Source organism: Labeo rohita, chromosome 15 (assembly GCF_022985175.1).
Source record: "Labeo rohita strain BAU-BD-2019 chromosome 15, IGBB_LRoh.1.0, whole genome shotgun sequence".
In the NCBI taxonomy this organism is placed as follows: Eukaryota; Metazoa; Chordata; class Actinopteri; order Cypriniformes; family Cyprinidae; genus Labeo; species Labeo rohita.
In genome coordinates this window covers 33,498,826-33,520,629 of record NC_066883.1, presented here as the reverse complement: position 1 = coordinate 33,520,629, position 21,804 = coordinate 33,498,826, and the positions used below count along the sequence as shown (strand labels likewise).

The 21,804-nt window shown below is 34.7% G+C and overlaps 1 protein-coding gene across 50 annotated transcripts in view; it reads left to right on the top strand.

Annotated features, from left to right (window-relative positions):
• The window catches only part of si:ch211-281l24.3 (uncharacterized), a 65,768-nt gene that overhangs the window by 22,764 nt on the left and 21,200 nt on the right, over nt 1-21,804 (top strand). For 30 of the 50 annotated variants that reach the window (XM_051128848.1, XM_051128847.1, XM_051128846.1 and 27 more), the window contains 4 exons: nt 519-932; nt 1,822-2,295; nt 13,770-14,189; nt 20,336-20,785. The exons of 1 other annotated variant lie outside the window; for it this stretch is intronic. In XM_051128848.1, the coding sequence (XP_050984805.1) occupies nt 519-932; nt 1,822-2,295; nt 13,770-14,189; nt 20,336-20,785 (1,758 nt within the window). The remainder of the gene's footprint in view (nt 1-518; nt 933-1,821; nt 2,296-13,769; nt 14,190-20,335; nt 20,786-21,804) is intronic. 19 more of the 50 variants (XM_051128841.1, XM_051128832.1, XM_051128817.1 and 16 more) reach the window with 10 other exon arrangements.

Genomic DNA, 21,804 nt, shown 5'->3' with positions numbered 1-21,804 from the left:
ACAACACTCTTCTTTCAGATGTTGGGAAGTCACAATGTCACTCATTTAGATAATTTGTGCCCACGGAATATGCAAAACAAGTAGACGAGGCCTGGTTGATCTTTGTTAAAAAAGATAACAAATATTTTTGTTGCCATATAGTCGTTTGATCTCAAATGACCTAATATAAGGGCCCGCAATAACGAGATTTTACCAGTGTGGAACTGTAGCATAATGCTGTAACTCAACCCTTTTAGCGGCAATTCCACAGAAGAAGACGTATAGTTTTAGCTACATTCAAATGGGTTGGGCTTCATTGTGCTTCGAGTTGGCTTGCAGTGTGTGCAGAGTTCAGTTGTGTCTGTGTTTTGTAGATCCTCTGGACCGTTTAAATGCTAGGTCTATGCTGCATAGTGGGATAGTGCTGTTTTTGAGTGTTTTATTTTTTATGTTGCCATTCAAGATTAAAAACAAAAAATAGTCACACCCGCAGGAAAAATGGTGCCAAGTGATTGTGTGTAACTTTTCTTTTTCTACAGATTTCCTAATCAACAGAAGGTGTCTTCCAGTGAGACAGAAATTAAAAAAAGGTTACTGGCATTGAATCTGTCTTTTCAAGTGCCTTATTTACCAAAAGAAATTATAGAAGCATCTATGGAGACATTATTCTCCTATATGTACTATGGGATTTGGGATTTTCTGCTGGATCTGTACTCACATGTGAAGGACTATGAGATTCAGACAGGCAGGAGTGTCCTTCCAGCATTTCACCCAGTTTATCAGTCAGCTCCTGCAGTCTGGAGCATAAAACTTTTAGAGAGAAAGAGCTCCATCCTCCTAGAAGTGCTGAAACTCCAAACAGAGAAGAAACCAGTAGAGCTGATAGACTGGACAGATGAAGAGAGTGAAGTGAAGGGATTCCTGCAGTGTCTGCCCTACATCTCACAGCTGAGGTGAGTATCCAGTCAAATAAGGGTTAGGGTCCATGGTAAATAGAAAAAAAAGATGTGAAAATGTAATTAGTGACATTGTAACAAAGACTATAACTTATATTTTTTGATGGATTATGAACTTAAAATAATTTTGGTCTAAATTGATAGACGATTAAAAGAATAGTTAATGCAAAATGAATCTATGTTCCACTGTCATTTCACATGTGTGTGATTTTCTTTCTTCTGTGGTACATTACACAAAATCTTATTGACTGAGTGAGTCCCTACTCACTTTGATTGTATTTTAAAAAGAACCGCACTAACATTACTTTGCAATTTCTTCTCTTGTGTTCTACTAAAGAAGGAAAGAAACAACATTGTTGCCACAGATATTTTGGATTTAGTCTGTCTCAATTTTTTTTTTCTGTCTTTCCAGACAGACTGGATGATGATGAGATCAGTTCTCTGTAGAGCACTGACTGCTGTCAGGATCTACAAAAAAATTCAATGGATTATTACAGTTAATTGCAAAAATATTGTTTGGAAATGTAGACTAATATTTTCTACTGACACGCTACAGCAAAAGATAGAAATAACTGACTTGAAACCCTTTTTTGTTTGTGAAATTACTAGTGGCTTAAGACTTTTGTACAGACTTTTGTGTATATATACACTCACATGCATACAAATTTTAGATACCAGTTCATGCATGATTTGAGTTCTAAATTGGCAAACAATGAAAATGCAAAAACTTTTGTGATGAAAGTGACGCAGCAATGATTTTCACAAGTGTCTTGTGAAAGCCCTGGGCTATCGGATAGCCCTTTTTGTTGAGCTCTGACAGTATTACATAATTTAAAGTAATTGGCATTGTACATTAATGTAAAATAGTATTTATTTGTCTCCACAGATTCAATGTGTGCTCGTTTAATGACGAGAAGCAAAAGAGCGCTGTACAGTTTCTGGTGAATCTGAGTGTTGCAGCATCAGAGTGTGATGAAGCTACAGGAGAGAGTTTCACTGCACTGTTAATATTTGTGTGCAGCTACAAATCTTTCCCCTGTGAAAATAATGGTTGTAATAACTGTGACCATGGTTATGTCGAGTGCCAGATTAAGCACTGTGATTTTTTGTTGGATCTGTATTCTCAAATGAAGAACTATAAAATTCAAACAGGCAGGAGTGTCCTTCCAGTATTACAGGTAATTTATCAGTCAGCTCCTGCAGTCTGGAGAATAAAGCTCTCAGAGAGAAAGAGCTCCATCCTCCTAGAAGTGCTGAAACTCCAAACAGAGAAGAAACCAGTAGAGCTGATAGACTGGACAGATGAAGAGAGTGAAGTGAAGGGATTCCTGCAGTGTCTGCCCTACATCTCACAGCTGAGGTTAGAGTTAAATACTTTCTATTTACAGTTAATTTTATTTTGGGTGAAATCAATGTCAGTTAAATGAACTGATAAAATAAAAATATGTAATATATGAATATATTGAATGCAATGTGTGTTGCTTTTATCCAAAGCATCAAAATGTGTAAATGGAGTGTAAATGCATAGATTACAGGTTTTTAATCATTATGGTTTTACAGATGCAAAATTAGTTTTATATGTAAAAGTATCAATACAAAATGGTTCACTGATTTAGTTTACAGACATACTACCATAGCATTTTTTTAAGGATTAGCTCTACTCCACATAACCAGTTTTCTTTGGGCCCACATACAGCAAAGAATGACGACCCCAATGTGACCCAGACCTGAAATAAATGCTATAAAGCAGTATCAAAGTATAGTGCATTCATCATGCTCTTTAGCAGTGTTGGGGGTAACGCATTACAAGTATTGCAAGTTACTTGTAGTTACTATAGTTTGCGCTGTGTAAACATGATGTTACTGTAGTATTAGACTAAATGTGAACATATATCTCACTCGAAAAAAAACAGATTTAGTATTTATCAAAATGAATTAAAACGGTGAAATGCAAATTCAGAATATGATGCAAACCTGCAATAATTAAATGTTAAATAACACAAATATCCTTTATGTATTTAATCCCATTTTATTAACTAGTGTCTTTGCTGCTGACCTTTGATGATTCAGTTTAACCATACTAATAAGCAAAAATGTCTTTAGATAAACTAACATTTGTGCTTCATTGTTTTTTTGTTATTGCTGAAGAGTGTTGAACCTTCTTTTCCTGTGTTCTACTGTACAGACGTGAATTTACTTTTCCTTAAGCGTGAGGCTTATTCATTTCACTTTTTGGTGTGAAAAGACTTTTACATTTGTTAAAAACAGAACTTTTTAAACAAATTTTTAATTATTAAAAACAAATAAGTCCCGCCCAGATTTAAAAAGTAACGCAAAAGTGATGCAAAAGTAACTTAACGCATTACTTTCCATAAAAAGTAACTAAGTCATGTAATTAGTTACTTTTTTTAGGGAGTAACACAATATTGTAATGCATTACTTTTAAAAGTAACTTTCCCCAACACTGCTCTAGCAGTAAATGGCAATGAAACATTGATTGTTGTTAATTTACAGCATTTGGTTTGGCGGTATGGTTCTGTATGGGGGTTCAACTTTACAATAAATTAATATTAGCTGGGCCTGTAATAACCTCCTGGAACCATTAGCATGAAATGTAAACAAAGACTGTACAAAAGCAGAGTATGGAGATGGTGAATAAGACAATTTTCAAGGACTGCTTAAAAAGTTTGTCTTGATGCAGTAATCTGAAACAGAAAGAAAACAACAAACAGCAAAGGTGCAGAATATGAAGCCATATGGAATAAAGGATAATGATGTCAAGGGCAGGGGAGGGAGGGTTGGTTGCAAACTTTGGCTAAGCTGTGGGTGACTAACACTGCATAGTAAACATACATGTACCGTAGAAAGAAGAATCACTGTGACTGGAGAGACTGAACAGCTGATAGTCAGCTAAAGCCTACATTAGATTTTTGTGTGAAGTACACAGTAGAAGTTAAGTTATTGCTGAAAATTTTATCTTAAACTTGTCTGTGAAGGCACGAATATCTCATTTTTTAATGCATACATCATCTGAAACGCAACGTCACAATCAGTGATGAAGCAGTCAATCACTTGATATCACTAACATAAAACCTAAAGTGTGGAGTGTGGAATTTGACTGTTATGATCGCTGTTAAGGATGAAGGTGAAGATCTTGAATAAAGGATTAAATTTGGATCTGTTCTTCACACAAAGCAATTGAATAAAGTACATTTATGATTTTTTTATGATGTGATTTTGAGCCGCTGCATAAAATCATAAAATTCCTTACATGTCCCACATCGATCAAAGTAAATACTGAATGATAATTAATGGTTAAATAATTAAAGGTTAAAGTGTAGTCTTGTTTAAAGTTACAGAATAGAATAAAATATTAAATATTGTAAATCTGTCACTATCACATGTAAATATAAAAAGGGAACACATTGATAAACCAGGCATATCTGGCATTAAAGTACTATTTTAAGAGTCAAATGTTATTTATCATAACATTAAATACAAAACATTATTTGTTAACTAGATGAGTAAAGTTCAAAAAACTTTGAAGGTGGCTTGAAAAAACCTTGTCTGAAAATTTGGACTTGATACTAATGGACTTGATACTGATGAAAGTATGTTATAGCATGATTTAGTACATAGCATGATTAGCATGTTGTTAATATCTAACATGATTAAAATAAAACATTTTAGAAAAAAACGGCAACATCACAGTTGTCTGAACCAATGAGCTTTAAGCTGTGTCGTCATCCAGGCGTTTCCCATCGTGCTTTTGGTCAGCGCAGTCGGTGGAGAGCTACTGCGCTCGACTGCTCAATCCGACACAGCCGCCTCGCGGTCGCCAGAGTTTTCTGGCACACGTCAGCATGACATCAGAGCAAGGCGGATGTAACTCGGACACATTTCTAACCGGCATGCATCTTGCGGTGATCACTGGTGATCGATTCTGCGCAGAATTTGCTCTTCTCAAAGGAGCCTATTTCTACAGTAAGAGAAAAATCTATCCGTGCCATGGGCATGTGCCACTCGACATGTCACCGCTACGTGCGCACGGCAGTGGCAACTGCCACTGCACGTCACCTGCCACTCCGCATGGCATTTCTAACTGGCATGCATCTTGTGGTGATCACTGGTAATCGATTCTGTGCAGAATTTGCTCATCTCAAACAAGCCTTCTGTTTGGTGATGATATGATGTTATACTCGCTCTCGCGAATCCTCTTTCATTAACGACACGAAGTAAGAGATTCATTGTGCAGTGTAGACAACTTTATTGATTATAATGGAATGTTCTGAGATCACGAACTGGGATGAGAGACAGGTTTTTAGTGACTGTATCATTTATAAAGCGGTCTTTAGCACTTTCGAGGCTATATAGCTATAATCCGTTGAATGAAAGTATTGTTTTTTATGTTGCTAAGAGGACCGACGGCCAATTACACACTGCAGAGTTTTGAAAGTAACATCTAAATGCGTGATTCATTCTGCTGAAGGTGCAATGTAGTAATACATGCATGGGACATAAATATGGCATGTCAAAATAGATGAGCACAATTTAAATGCAGACTAATAAGATTAGAAAAATATTTGTCTCAACATATTTTTTTTTTTAAATTCCATTCCAATTATTTGTAAAAGTTATGTCTTGTAAAAAATCTCAAATGTCTCACTGTACATTGCTATTCTTGCCAAGGAGCCGCTGCTCCATCTCACATTAAAAAATAAAATGTTACGTTTTGGTAAGCTTGAGTTTAAGTAAAGATTTATTTGTCCATGTGACAGTAAAATTAAAATGTGAATTTTTAATAAACTTATTGCTGAAATTCAGGTAGATGTAAATGCCCATCTGACTAGTCAAATTAAAACGTACCATACTGCAAATCCATTAAAATAATAAACAATAGCTGCAAACAACTAATGAATTGTGATTTTTAACTCAACATGTTGATTTTTTTTTATGATGCATATCTGAATTGTAACTATAAAATGTAATATACAGGCAGTGAAGCATGTGCAACAATAATAATGTGCATAGTTCTGATCTACTGTCTTATATACATACAGTATAACAATATAATTTATTCTTAATCAAAATATGGTTAGTTTCAAGCATGCATGCATGATTTTAGCAGGATTAGTATGTTTCTATCATGTTACTAGTATGTTTCTAGCATGATTAGCCAGTTACCAGCATGTTGCTAACGTGTTCCTAGCATGAATAACATGCTACCAGCATATTGCTAGCATGATTAGCAAGTTACTAGCATGTTGCTAACGTGTGTTTAACATAATTAGCATGTTGCTAGCATGATTATTAAATTACTATCATGTTGTTAACAGGATTCTAGCATTATTAGTAAGTTACTAGCATGTTGCTAGCATGTTTCTATCATAATTAGCATGACAATAGCATGTTTTTAACATGAATAGCTAGTTATTAGCATGTTGCTAGCATGCTTCCAGCATGTTGGTAACATGTTTCTAGCATGAATAACTTGTTACTAGCATGTTGTTAGCACGATTAGCAAGTTACTGGCATGTTGCTAGCATAATTAGCATGTTACTAGCATGCATGACTAACATGTTACTAGTATGTTGCTAGCATGTTTCTACCATGATTAGCATGTTGATAGCATGATTTGCAAGTTACAAGTTTGTTGTTAGTATGATTATGAAGCTACTAGCAAGTTGTTAACATGTTTCTAGTATGATTAGCAGGTTGTTAGCATGAATTAATGAGTGTTAATGAATTAATGTTGTTAGCATTAAATTAATTAACATTTATTTGCTAACATGAATGATAAAATTCAGCAAAAAAAAACAGCTAAAACCAAGTAAAACCAACTGATTTAGTGAAAACAGCTAAAAAGACACCTAAAACCAGTCGATTAAAAAAAATAATAATAATTACAACCAGTTGATTAAGTTAAAACAACCCAGCTAAAAGTTCTTAGCTGGTTTAAGCTGAAAATAGCTGGTTTAAGCTTGGTTGGTCTTTAAGCAGGTCTCCCAGCTTGACCAGCTAAGACCCGCCTGAACAGCTAAAAAGTGGTCAAAACCACTTTAAAACCAGCCTGGGAGACCAGCTAAAGCAGCCAACCAACTTAGGCTGGTTTTAGCTGTTTTTTTCAGTAGTGAGTTGTTAAGCTTTGCTAGAACAATAGACACCTTAAATACACCATCAGTCTCATTGTACAAAAGTTTTGACCCCCTCAATGAAAATCTGTGGGATTTTTGGTGGGTTCGCATGGAAATAAGCATGCTGTTTTGCATATTATTCTCTCTAGATATTACACACATATAATGAAAAGGCTAGCTTATGTCTTTATTTTCTGAAGTGGACAGTGTTCAAGGTGCAAGGTGTTGATGGTCTTGTCTGGTATTATAGCTTTGCAAATCGTGCGTGCAGCAAATTTCTTCTTATGAATAGAGACAATTTATACAGTTTATATCTTAAATGATCTTGGGAGATTCTCTTCAACCTTCTGTATTTGGGCTTCAGCAGTGTCTTGCACTTGCACTGGATTAAAGAGAATTGACCAACCACTTTATTAAGTCCCTAAAAGTAATACAATTATTGTCTGCTAATTCTTAAATGGAGTAGAATAAAAAGCTTTCCTGAGACAGTCTGTGGTTTTATTTATTAGTTTGTTTTATTTGTCAGCCAATCTGCCATCACCATCACAAATGACACTAAAGGTGCTGGAGTATTATTACTAGGCAGAATTATTTTATGCATTTACAACATTTATTGAAATTATTTATTTATTCATAATTGATCAGGACCTGCACACCAATTCTCACCAAAACCCTCAGAGGTTGAAGTGCTCATCTCCTGCTAATCTGATTTGTTTTTTAATCTTCCAAGACAATCCTGGACATTGTTAAAAAAACAAACAATGTATTCATTTCTAAGCCTGGGGTCCTTCAGAATGCTGTGCTGAGACCCAAACACTGTCTAAATTGGACATGTCAAAGTGAAAAAACAAACAAATACAAAAAATCACCTCCTTTCCACATCATTTGTCCTGTTGTGAGGAGTAGCTCAAGTCTGTGGAGTATGTCATAAATAGACATTGGTGTCAGGTCGTGTATAGGAAGGAGCCGAGGACGAGGAAATATAACAAACAGGCTTTAGTGAACAAATCCAAACAGGGGTACAGGACAGGAACAGCAGGGGAACACACACCAACATTACGTTAAGATCGGACAGGGACCAAGGGACTGAATCAAACTTATAAAGCGTAGCAAACGAGACAAAGATAGGTGAAGATAATTAACCAATAACGACTAAACAAGAAACGGAACAGGAAAGACCAAATAAGGGCACAGGAGGGCGAAACCAACAAAACAGTCCACAGGGGTGTGACAATTGGCTTGTATTTACTATCCATATCTGTGTAGACAGTGTCATTGATTATAATGGGTTGTCTCTGGTTTTTACACACCAGAACATGCTGCTTATGTTCATATTCATGAACAGAAAACATCTGATGATATTCTCTGACATCTTAATTTTTGTAGAAACTAGTTTAAATGTTGTAGTAAACTTTGGGTGCCAGTTAACATGAGACTGTCCTGATCTCTCTTGTCACATCATTGTTCACCATTGCTGGGCAGTTAAGGAAATGACATAGTAAAGCAGGCAGTGATGAGTGGTTGCAGACGTGGTCAGATGAAAATGTCTACCACGGTGTAGTGCCACAATGTAGAGGAAGCAGAGCATTAGTCATTAGGCAGCTTGGTTTTAGCTTTTACCATTTTTTGCAATGAGTAGTTTTTAGAGTCTAAAATGTTTTTCAGATTTTTTATAGTACTTTTTTATGTACAATGACCTCTTGCAAAAAAAAAAAAAAAAAATGCTTAGTTGATTAAATCTATATGTGGGTGAAAAGATTCAGATGTAACCCCTTTGTAATCATTAACATTTTTAAAAGTTACTTTAATTTAATTACATATTTTTTTCTCAGTAACTGTAACTAATTACAATTACATTTTTTGTGTAATTATGATTAGCATTTTGTAATTAAATTACATAATTCTGTTACATGTAACTAGTTACACCCCAAAACTGCATCTGACATAGAATTTTTTTCTGATTTAGCTCTAGACCACACAACCAGTTTTCCCTCGGCAACCAGTTTTCATACAGCAAAGAATATTGGCCCTGGTGTGATGCAGACTGGAATAAATGATACAAAGCAGTATCAGTATAGTACATCTAACATGCTCTCTAGCAGTAAATAATTAGTTCAGTTAGGATCACTGTGGGAATAAAACATATGTTGTTGTCAATTTACAAGATTTGGTTTAGTTGTATAGTTCTGTATGGGGGTTTAGCTTTACAATAAATTAAGATTAACTGGGCCTGTAATAACCCACTGGAACTACCAGTGGGTTATTACATGCCCAGTGATTAATAGAATAGGAAAAGTGATTAATAGAATATGGAGATGGTAAATATAAGACAATATTCAAGAACTGCTTGAAAAACTTGTCTTGATGTGGTGATCTGAAACAGAGAAAGAAAAAAACAAACAGCAAAGGTGCAGAACATGAAGCTATATGGAATAAAGGATAATAATGTCAAGGGCAGGGGAGGGAGGGAGGGTTGGTTGGTTGCGAACTTTGGCTAAGCTCTAGGTGACTAACACTGCTAAGTAAACATGCATGTACCTTAGGAAAGGAGAATCACTGTGACTGGAGAGATTGAACAGCTGATAGCTAAAGCTGAGCTATGCCTACATTAGATTTTTGTGTGAACTACACAGTAGAAGTTAAGTTATTAAGTTGCTGAAAATTTTATCTTGAACCTTGAACCTATCTCATTTTAACACGTACATCATCTGAAACGCAACATGTCACAATCAGTGATGAAGCAGTCATGAACTAATGATCACTTGATATCACTTTTAACATAAAACCTTTGTCATAACGCTTCTTCACATTATAAAAAAAAATGAGTGTGGAATTTCATTGTTACGATTTCTATTAAGAATAGAGATGAAAATGTGTCCTACATTGTTTAAAATACATATATAACTATTATATATAAATATAAAGGAATACATGATAAACCATTAATATAAAAAAGGGCATATCAAAGCACTATTATCTGAAGAGTCAAATCTCAGAGAATTTAAAACTTGACAGAACATTACATAAAAAAAGACCTGAAAAAGCCTTTATGAAATTTGATGCAGTTGTAAAAACTTGAAGTTTAAAAATTTAGATAGATAGATAAGATGGACGTGAAAGCATGTTGTAGCATAATTTAGTACATAGCATGATTAGAATGTTGTTAATATCTTTATTACATGATTAGCATGTTGCTAGCATGTTTATAATGTTGTGGCAAATATCTTTGCAAAAAAGTTTAGCAGTCATACAGATTGGCTGCAGAGTATGACAAAGAGGAAACACTCAATATTCATATTCTAATCAAACCAGGATCTAATCATAATGCATATTCAACATATGTGTCCATTAAGGTTTCCAACTATTTCCCCTAGCTGCATTTCTAAGTATTTAATACAAATCATCTTCTTAGAAGCTAGCAGGGTCTCTAAAATAACATCTCCTTTCTCCCACTTGTCAGGCACATGATATTAACAGGAACAGAGAAAAACTATTAAAACCACTTTTAACACATCAAGCACTAATAATACTAATAATACTAATAAAGCATTTAGAGAATCTAAAGAACACTTGCCCTGCTGAAAAATAGCTAGACTGGTTGGCTGGTCTTAGCTGGTTTAAGCTGGATGTAGCTGGTTTTAGCTGGTCTCCCATCCTGGCTAGGCTGCTCAGGCTGGATTTAGCTGGTTGTTCTAAGACCAGCCTGAGCAGCCAAGGAAGTGGCCAAAACCCCTTTAAAACCAGCCTGCTGACTAGCTAAGACCAGCCTGGATGACCAACTAAAACCAGCCAACCAGCTTAGGCTGGTTTTAGCTGGGGTTTTTCTGTAGTAAAGCAAATAACAAAGAAATTTCCTCATGATTAACATTAATTAATCATCAAGTTGCCAGCATATTGCTAGCATGATTCTATCATAATTAGCGTGTTTCTATAATGTTACTAGCATGTTTCTAGCATGATTAGCAAGTTACCAGCATGTTGCTAACATGTTTCTAGTATGATTAACATGCTACTAGCCTATTTCTAGCATGATTAGCAGTATGATTACTAGCATGTTGCTAACGTGTGTCTAACATAATTAGCATGTTTCTAGAATGATTAGTAAGTTACTATGGTGTTAACATGATTCTAGCATAATTGGTGAGTTACTAGCCTGATGATAACACGTTTCTAGCATGATCAGCAAGTTACTAGCATGTTGATAACATGTTTCTAGCATGATTAGCATGTTGCTAACATGGTTAGCAGTCACAAGCATGTTTTAAACATGATTAGCATTTTACTAGCATGTTTCCAGCATGATTAGCATGTTGCCAGCATTTTTGTAGCATGAATACTAGCATGTTGCTAGCATGATTAGCATGTTGTTAGCATGCTTTTAACGTGATTAGCATGTTACTAGCATGCATGATTAACATGTTACTAATATGTTTCTAGCATGATTAGCAAGTTACTAGGATGTTGCTAGTATGATCACAAAGTTACTAGCATGTTGTTAACATGTTTCTAGCCTGATTAACATTTTTAAATGTGAATTAACATTTAGTTAACATGAATGATAAAATCCAGCAAAAAATGCTAAAACCAACTGATTTAGTAAAACAAAACAAAAAAGAAAGAAAGAAAAAAAAAAGGAACCGCTAAAAGCAGCTCATTTTGTAAAAAACGATTGATTTACCAGAAAAAGGGTTAACAACCAGCTACAACCAATCTAAAAGCTCTTAGCTGGTTTAAGCTGAAAATATCTGGTTTAAGCTTAAGTCTTTAAGCAGGTCTCCCAGCTTGACCAGCTAAGACCCGCCTGAACAGCTAAAAAGTGGCCAAAACCACTTTGAAACCAGCTTTGGAGACCAGCTAAAGCAGCCAACCAACTTAGGCTGGTTTTAGCTGTTTTTTCAGTAGTGAGTTGTTAAGCTTTGCTATAGCAGTAGACCATCAGTCTCATTGTACAAACGTTTTGACCCCATCAGTGAAAATCTATGGGATTTTTAGTGGGTTTGTATGGAAATAAGCATGCTGTTTTGCATATTATTCTCTCTAGATATTACACACATATAATGAAAAGGCTAGCTTATGTCTTTATTTTCTGAAGTGGACAGTGTTCAAGGTGCAAGGTTTTGATGGTCTTGTCTAGTATCATAGCTTTGCCAGTTGTGTGTTCAGCAAATTTCTTTTTGTGAATATAGACCATTTTAAAGTGTTTATCTTAAATGATCTTGGGAGATTCTCTTCAACCTTCTGTATTTAGGCTTCAGAAGTGTCTTGCACTGGATTTGAGAGAATTAGAGCAACTGTTGTTAGTCTGTCTATAATAATGCTCATCCAAAAATGATCTGAAAGACAATGACCAACCACTTTATTAAGTCTCTAAAACTAATACAATTATTGTCTGCTAATTCTAAAATGGAGTAGAATAAAAAGCTTTCCTGAGACAGTCTGTGGGAGTTTGTTTCATTCATCATCCAATCTGCCATCACTATCACAAATGACACTAAAGGTGCTGGAGTATTATTACTAGTTAGAATTATTTTATTTATTTACTACATTCATTTAAATTACTTATTCATAATTGATCAGGACCTGCACACAGATTTTCACCAAAACCCTCAGAGGGTGAAGTGCTCATCTCTTTCCAGCTGATGTGATTTAAGTTCTTTTTGACAAACTGTTTCAGAAAATCATTGTTATTTGATTATTTTCACAGTAATATGTCCTCTTTTTTGTCATCACTAACAGAATATTGCTCACTCTTTTTTTAGTTTTGTTGTACCACAGAATGAAGCAGCTGAATCATGGAGGAAAGGAAAGAGATTATTCATACTGGATTTGTGTCTGCAAGCTGCTCTCCACCAGAAAGAGACAGTAGAAACAAGTGAAGAAACTGCTATCAACTATGAATGATGAGAAATGTGATTTCCTACTGGATCTGTGTTCACATGTGAAGGACTATGAGACTCAAACAGGCAGGAGTGTCCTTCCAGTATTACAGACAATTTATCAGTCATCTCTTGCAGTCTGGAAAATGAAGTTCTCAGAGAGAAAGAGCTCCATCCTCCTAGAAGTGCTGAAACTCCAAACAGAGAAGAAACCAGTAGAGCTGATAGACTGGACAGATGAAGAGAGTGAAGTGAAGGGATTCCTCCAGTGTCTGCCCTACATCTCACAGCTGAGGTGAGACTATGTTTTACTTTTTCACAGTGTCATTGTCTGTCATATGTAGATTGTGCTTGTGTTCAACTGTTTCCAGCACACACTGATGTGATGTAACACACAGGACACAAACAGCATTTGACTTTAATAGATCTGTAGATCAAGTGTTTACAGTCATGATAGTCAGCACACAAACACACTGTAGAAACTCTGACAAAGTTTTACATTCACATCACCTGAATCTGTCAGTCACATGTAGTTTAAACGTGTTAATTGCTCAAACTTTGTTTAACATTTAATTTAGGATCCAAAATGCAGATGTATTATAATACTTGATTATATATTCAATATGACTTTCAACACATCACTCTACACATCCGGCCACCAGAACTAAAATATAAATTGTTATTAAATTAATAGTTGAATGTGGATTGTAAAGAATCACTTTACTGGCCTTTATATGTTTTATATATAACTGATTAAGTGACTTTTGATATTTCATATTGTCTTACACTGGAAATTAAAGTAATGATTATGTGTGTCTCCTCAGATTTAGAACCCACATGAAGAGAGAACCTGCTGTAAAGTTTCTGCTAAATCTGATTGTTTCAGCATCAGAGTTTAAAGAAAATTGCACTGAACTATTAACATCTGTGTGCAGCTACACATTTTTCCCCTATAATGAGGGTTATTATAGTCAAGCCCAGTGTGATTTCCTGCTGGATCTGTGTTCACATGTGAAGGACTACGAGACTCAAACAGGCAGGAGTGTCCTTCCAGCATTACAGCCAATTTATCAGTCAGCTCTTACAGTCTGGATCATAGATCTCTCAGAGAGAAAGAGCTCCATCCTCCTAGAAGTGCTGAAACTCCAAACAGAGAAGAAACCAGTAGAGCTGATAGACTGGACAGATGAAGAGAGTGAAGTGAAGGGATTCCTCCAGTGTCTGCCCTACATCTCACAGCTGAGGTGAGACTCTCTGTGTTTGTGTTTGTTTCTCTGTGGTCATTGTTTGTCCTGTGGATATATAGAGGTGTGATCCTTTTGGGGTACTCACTAAAAAATGTTGGGTTAAAAATAACCCAACGAGTAACCCAACTATGGGTTGGTATAGAAAGTAACCCAACAGCTGAGTTAATTATTTAGATTAATTTACATCAGTTTTTTTTTTTCTTTGTATTTTTAATAAAAATACATTATAACACTACTTTCAAATAAATATTTTATTTAAATATGCAAATAATTTTTTTACAAATATATTTTGAAATGTAAAACAGTTTTAGTAAGTACAATAAATTCATACTGCAAATGTTTACAAAACTAGTGTACAAGAATGTGTAAATATATTACATTCAAAACACACAAATATGCACATACAACTGACATATTTTCAAGATGTACACTGAAATCAAAACCAACAAATGTGACTCTGGTCCACAAAACCAGTCATAAGGGTCAAGTTTTTTTTTTAATTTAAATGTACACATCATCTGAAAGCCCAATAAATAAGCTTTCTGTTAATATGTGGTTTGTTAGGATAGAACAACTATTTGAAAATCTGGAATCTGAGGGTGCAAAAAAATCTAAATATTGAGAAAATTACCTTTAAAGTTGTCCAAATCAAGTTATTAGCAATACATATTACTAATAAGAAATTAAGTTTTGATATATTTATGGTAGGAGATTTACAAAATATCTTCATGGATCATGATCTTTACTTAATATTCTAATGATTTTTGGCATGAAAGAAAAACTGATCATTTTGACCCATACAATGTATTGCTGGCTATTGCTACAAATATACCCGTGATACTTATGACTGGTTTTGTGGTCCAGGGTCACAAATGCATGTCAATTCATATTTATTTATATCAACACATACACAAATGTGCACAAATAAAACAAACATAACATACAAACCTTTATCAATAAAACAAAAATAAAAAATCATAAACACAAGTAATAATAATAATAATAATAATAAAACAAAGCTAAATAATATATTATTATTATTATTATTATTATTATAAATAATAATAAAGCAAATCTGCTAGCTGCTGGACTTACTGATAATCAGTAACATAAAAAGTTTTTACTGATCAATAAATACAAAGTTTCTAAGGAAGAGGTATATGTGTTAAAAGAACTCCTGAAATATTAAAGACTGTGTGCTGCAAATGGGTGCAGAGGGCTTTGGGTAGTTGATGTCATACATGTAGAAATGTTTGAAACACAGATCCACTGCTTGTAGTATGGCCTTCTGTTCCACTGCTTCACCGTTGAAAATGCTCAAAACTTGGGAGGAGTTTTTTGGAATTAGTGCAGCAATGCTGGTGTCATCCGGCAGCATAAAACTTCCTTCATTCACTCCTTCCTCTGTGATAAGATGAAGCAGAAGAAGAAACATGTTACAGATAAACTAGTAAACTTTTTTTCATAATTGTTGGAAAATGTACACTACTAATTAAAAGTTTTTGAACAGTAAGATTTTTAATGTTTTTTAAAGACTTCTTTTCTACTCATTAAGCCTGCATTTATTTGATCCAAAATACAGTAAACACAGTATTATTGTGAAATACTTTTACTATTTTAAATAACTGTTTTCTATTTGAATACATTTTAAAGTGCCCCTATTATGCTTTTTCAAATATGATCTTTCATGTAGTGTGTCATGTAGCTGTATGTGAACATAAACTATATGCAAAGTTGTGAAGCCGACAGTGCACGATACATAAAGTTATTGTCTATTAAAAAAAAAGTCGGCTCACATTTGCCTGAACGAGTCGTCAGGATTTCGAATCTTTCTCTGTTACGGCCACACGTCACGAAGTAACACATTTGCATAATGTCCACCCACATTCTAGGTCGCGAACAACTTGCCAGCCCACAAACAGTCAAATTTCCATGTGGTTTAGGTCATGGAAGTTTACGTTTTACGGAAGATGCTGTATCCTACGCTGTGAGTTTGTTTTATATTCACTTCCAAAAGATGATGAATCTACAAAGATTGTATTTTCTAGCACGTTCAAAATAAGTAGTTGTGTATGTTATGTTGTGTAACAACCCTGCACATGTCATGCTAACCGGCTAAATCATGCTTCTGTAGTTCAGCTGTGGACCCACTGTAGTCTGACAATTTGTGATTGATGCAGCTTGACTGTCTGTCTGTCTCTTTAGTTGGAGTAATGATAAAGGATGGCGCACGAAGCGGCTTTCACACCGAATGCGGAAAGCGCTGTGCTATGAAACCCATTCGTTTTAATTGGTTTTGCCTCGACCAAAGCGCACGCGCAGTGGAGCGCGCACGCTGCAGACAAAGTTCAAATGAGTTGTTCAAATGAACTTTTTCCGCAGTGCTCTGAAGGGCTGCACTGAACCCAGCGGTCAGCGCAGCGCTTTCCGCATTCGGTGTGAAAGCCGCCTTAATGCATTATACAGTGTTGAAGTTTACAACATAGAGGTGTGCCCGGATTGCTTACATAAGCAAATTGCGAGCACTTTCCACGGTAGACTGTGCTAACTTGTCGATCAGCCACTTCAGCCGTTTCATCATCAGACTCTGGCTGGAATTGTTATGGTAAAATCGATGCCATCTTTTCTATGTATTGACAAGTATCCACTGCTGTCAGTCAGTTATGGCAATGGGCGTTTCGTTTTCCGACACGCTGTACGCGGTAGACCAATCATAAAGGACTGCACCATCTGACCAATCACAGCAGTGAGGGCTCATGGAAAGGAGGGGTTTAGAGAGACTGATTCTTCAAACTGCTTCGCACGGGTCGTTTATGAATCATTTAGAAATGGGGTAAAATTAATCTATTTTTGGAGAAAACTGAAGTGTTTTTTGACCTTGCATACATGTAAACCTGTTTTGGGAGTCTATTAAAACAATATTAGCAACCTTTAAAATGGCATAATAGGGGCACTTTAAAATGTAATTGTCCAGTCTTTTCAAAGCTGAATTTTCAGCATTATTACTTCTAATATTCTGAATTTTTTCAGGTTTCTCTGGTGAATAGAATGTTCAGAAGAACAGCATTATCTGAAATAGATATATTTTGTAACACAAATGTCTTTACCATCACTTTTGATCAATTTAAAGCATCTAAAATAAGCCTAAATAAATAAATAAATACTGCCTCCAAGCTTTTGAATGGTATAGTGTATAATGTTACTAAAGCTTTTTATTTCGGATAAATGCTGATCTTTGAATCTTTGTATTTATCCAAGAATCCTGAAAAAAAAAAAAAATACTCAAGCAGTTATTTTAAATGCTGTATTTTGGATCAAATAAATGTAGGCTTAGAGAGAAGAGAATTCTTTAAAAACATTCAAAATCTTGCTGTCCAAAAACTTTTGACTGGTAATGTATATGGATCACTAATATAAATAGTTTACTTACCTTTAAATGCTTCAATTAATTGGCATGTGGATGTTTAATGTATGAGATTCCATTGTTGTAGTTTTTCCTTCACTGAAGAACCCAATGTCTACAAATAAGTATAAACACATTTAGTACACATTTAAAAAACATGCAAATCTGTCATAGCTTTATATGAGAAATGGCTGTAATTAGAGGCTATTCTAATATATGCATAACAATATTCAGTATAAATAAACCATAAAAACACTTTCAGTGTTATTACAATTAGTGCTTGCTTTCCAAACAACTGACGCTTGCCCTGTTTTGACCAGCAGGCGTCGCCGTTGTGTCACGAACGATTGGAAGCTTCGTTTCTCCCATCACGTCTTTCTTTTGGGAAAATTGGATTCCTTTTGGACTTTTCTAAACAGAGAATTCACCGAATTTGAGCGCATCTCTCTAAACTGCCGCTGAGCTAACCTTACATGCTGGACCGAAGTTGAATGGTCCGTGCGGCGCGGTTCAAATGAACACCAGTGTCTCATTTAGCATTAGCCATTTCCCATATATAAAGTTAAATGTGATAATCATTAGTGCGACCAAACAAACTGTAGTCAGAATACGTCTGGAACTCTAAATAATATAATGTAAAATAATACTAAACCTGTAGTAATGGTAGACAGTGATTTCAGTAACATAAGTCCTATATACATTTCACCATACATTATTAACGTTAGGTTACTGTAATACATCTCTAAACAGTTTCACTACTTTCTGCTAATTTTTATTTACTTTATTACTGCTAGCGACCTAACTGGGACAGCTAAGTTAACGTTAAAGTAACGTTAAGTTATTCATTTACAATCGAGCTCATTCTCCGCAGTAACTTTACAATACACTGACTAAAGGAAACTACAACTTCGTTAAAAAACAAACATACAACAACAAAAGTTCAGTTTTGAAGTGCATTTCACGTTCTTCTTATAAGTATAATGTTATAAGAGTTATCAAAACCCTATTACTCACCTCATAGTAATGCAGCAGCAGCTTCTTCTGTTGTCAGTCACTGTCTTCCGTTAAAATTTGAACTGTCGCCGCGGGAACCAGTTTGACCCAACGCTGGGTTATTATTAAAAACAACCCAACGATGTTTAAAAAATATCCCAACGAAAATAACCCAACATAGTGACCCAATATGTCTAACCCATCTATTGGGTTAAAAAAAATAACCCATCTATTTTTGCTGTGTAGGAGTGTGTTTGTTTTAGTCATTTCAAATATCAACAGCATTTCTCAGAAATTGTTGGCACCTTTAATTTCAAGAATTTTTTTTTACAGAAATATATTACTAGTGTACAGGAGAATGCTTCTCAAAGTAATAATAATAATAATAATAATAATAATAATTGCATTTTAAAAGTTAGCGTTTTATCCCTTCATGTGATTACCACCGTTTTTGATTATACATTTGTATTAAATCATGAATACAGAAAAAAAAAAAAAATATATATATATATATATTTATATAATACTCTTAATATTAATAAGTTGTTTTAATTTTTTAAATTTTGTGATTTCAGTTAAGCATGCTTTTGGATTACTACAATTTAATTTAACCATCAAACAGTCCAGAATAATTAATACAGCCATAGTTTGCTGGAACAATACTCAAAACCAGTGCCTTGGCAGGACTCTATTATCAGAAGAGTTTGTCTACAGTAGTGCTGCAAAAACTGAAGTAACTGAACAGTGTTGTTTTTGTCTTGTGTGTCTATTTTTTTTTTTTTTTTTTTTTGTAAAATATATATTATAATATATAATTCTAACAACATTCTAAAATCTTATAATATTTAACAAATGCTTATATAATAATTCCTGATCGAATTATAGTCCTATTTAAGATGTTAATCTCTGTCCTGGATGCTAACATTTCTTTACTGATGAAATTGTGGGTCAATGTGGAGGACATGTAACAATGTTTTTAGTACACTTCACCAAACCCACATGACAAAAGAATTAAAGTAACAGGTAAAACCCAGTAAACTTTGAGATTGTTACTTGAGGCATTAGAGCAAAAATTGGATATGAGGACATATGTATAAACCTAAATTAAACAACAATCCCTTAAAAATTATTTCTGATTTCATTAAACATTTTCAGTTCATTAATTTGGACAAGCTCAAACTGAGTGGTGGTTGAGCTGCAAACAAAGTTACAAAAAATGCCGTGCACAACACCACAAGAAATGGCGGTATAGCGCTATTCACAATACAAATCGTTCCAAAGCAGCTTTACAGAAAATTTAAGTTTCTACAATATATTTAGTAGTAGCTTACTAGTGGTGACTGAGTGTTCACTACCTTGATAGTCAGCAAACGCAGTGTCTGAACAGAACAGACACTGTCTGACCCATTTACTTTCATATCAACTGAATATGTGCCCATTACATATATTTTAAATTAGATTTTTTTTTCAGTGAAAATTATTTAAATTACTCACACTTTAATGTGTATTTTAGATTTTAAAAGATCAAACCAATACAAAAACACTTTACTACTTATTCACTTTAGGATTATATTTACTCTACACAGCTGGCAACTACAACTGAAAAGCAAACTGTCATTAAATCTTTTGAAATTAATTAAGCTTTCATATGTATTTTAAATGAGAAATTATTTAATTTGTTACCTCCCATATTTTTGTTCATACTGTACATTGGACATTGAAGTGATAGTTATTTGTGTCTCCACAGGTTTGACATTGATAACTTCGAGAGAGAACCTGCTGTAAAGCTTCTACTGAAACTGATTGTTTCAGCATCAGAGTTTGATGCAATTAAAGGAGAAAATTACACTGAACTATTAACATCCGTGTGCAGCTACACATCTTTCCCTTTTAATGAGGATTATTTCGATGATTCTGAATATCAGATTGATCAGTGTAATTTCCTGCTGGATCTGTGTTCACATATGAAGAACTATGAGACTCGAACAGACAGGAGTGTCCTTCCAGCATTACAGCCAATTTATCAGTCAGCTCCTGCAGTCTGGATCATAGATCTCTCAGAGAGAAAGAGCTCCATCCTCCTAGAAGTGCTGAAACTCCAAACAGAGAAGAAACCAGTAAAGCTGATAGACTGGACAGATGAAGAGAGTGAAGTGAAGGGATTCCTCCAGTGTCTGCCCTACATCTCACAACTAAGGTGAGAGTTAAATACTTTCTATTGAAAAATAATTTTGTACTGGCTGATATCAATGTCAGTTAAACCATTATGTGTGATTTTTGTATCTAGAAAGGTGTGATTTCTGTAGCTTAAACAATAGGTAATGGGTCCAATTTCCCAGGGAAAACATGCACTGATAGAAGAAAACATATGTAATATATGAATATATTGAATGCAATGTGTGTTGCTTTGGATAAAAGCATCAAAATGTGTAAACAGAATGTAAATGCAATGATTACAGGTTTTTAATCATTATGGTTTTACAGATACAAAATTAGTTTTATATGTAAAAGTATCAATACAAAATGGTTCACTGATTTAGTTTACAGACATACTTCCATAGCATTTTTTTAAAGATTAGCTCCACTCCACACAACCAGTTTTCTTTGGGCCCTCATACAGCAAAGAATGACGACCCTGATGTGACCCCCCGACCTGAAATAAATGCTATAAAGCAGTATCAAAGTATGCATTCAACATGCTCTTTAGCAGTGTTGGGGGTAACGCATTACAAATAATGCAAGTTACTTGTAGTTACTTACTGTGTGCGATGTGTAAAGATGATGTTACTGTAGTTCTAGACTAAAGGTGAACATTCATCTCACTTGAAAAAAAAAACAGATTTAGTATTCATCAAAATGCATTTAAACAGTGAAATGCAAACTCAGAATATGCCGCAAACCTGCAATAATTAAATGTTAAATAACACGAATGTCCTTTATGTATTTAATCCGCTGATCTATATATAATGACTGGATCGCTCATTCCGTTCTAAACTGCCGTGAGGCAGTGGAGCCACCGGAAGTGTTTGATCCGCCATCTTACTATTCCCTACCGGCAGAGAGCACCACTGACTCACAGCCAAACCGTTGACCTAAAATCACCCGATTTTAAGCGTATCAGTCACACAGGACTAGTTTTTATAATATGTGTATGTAAATTAATTTTTACTTAAAATGTTATCTGCGATGTTTATCGTCTTTTCGGGCAGGATAAGC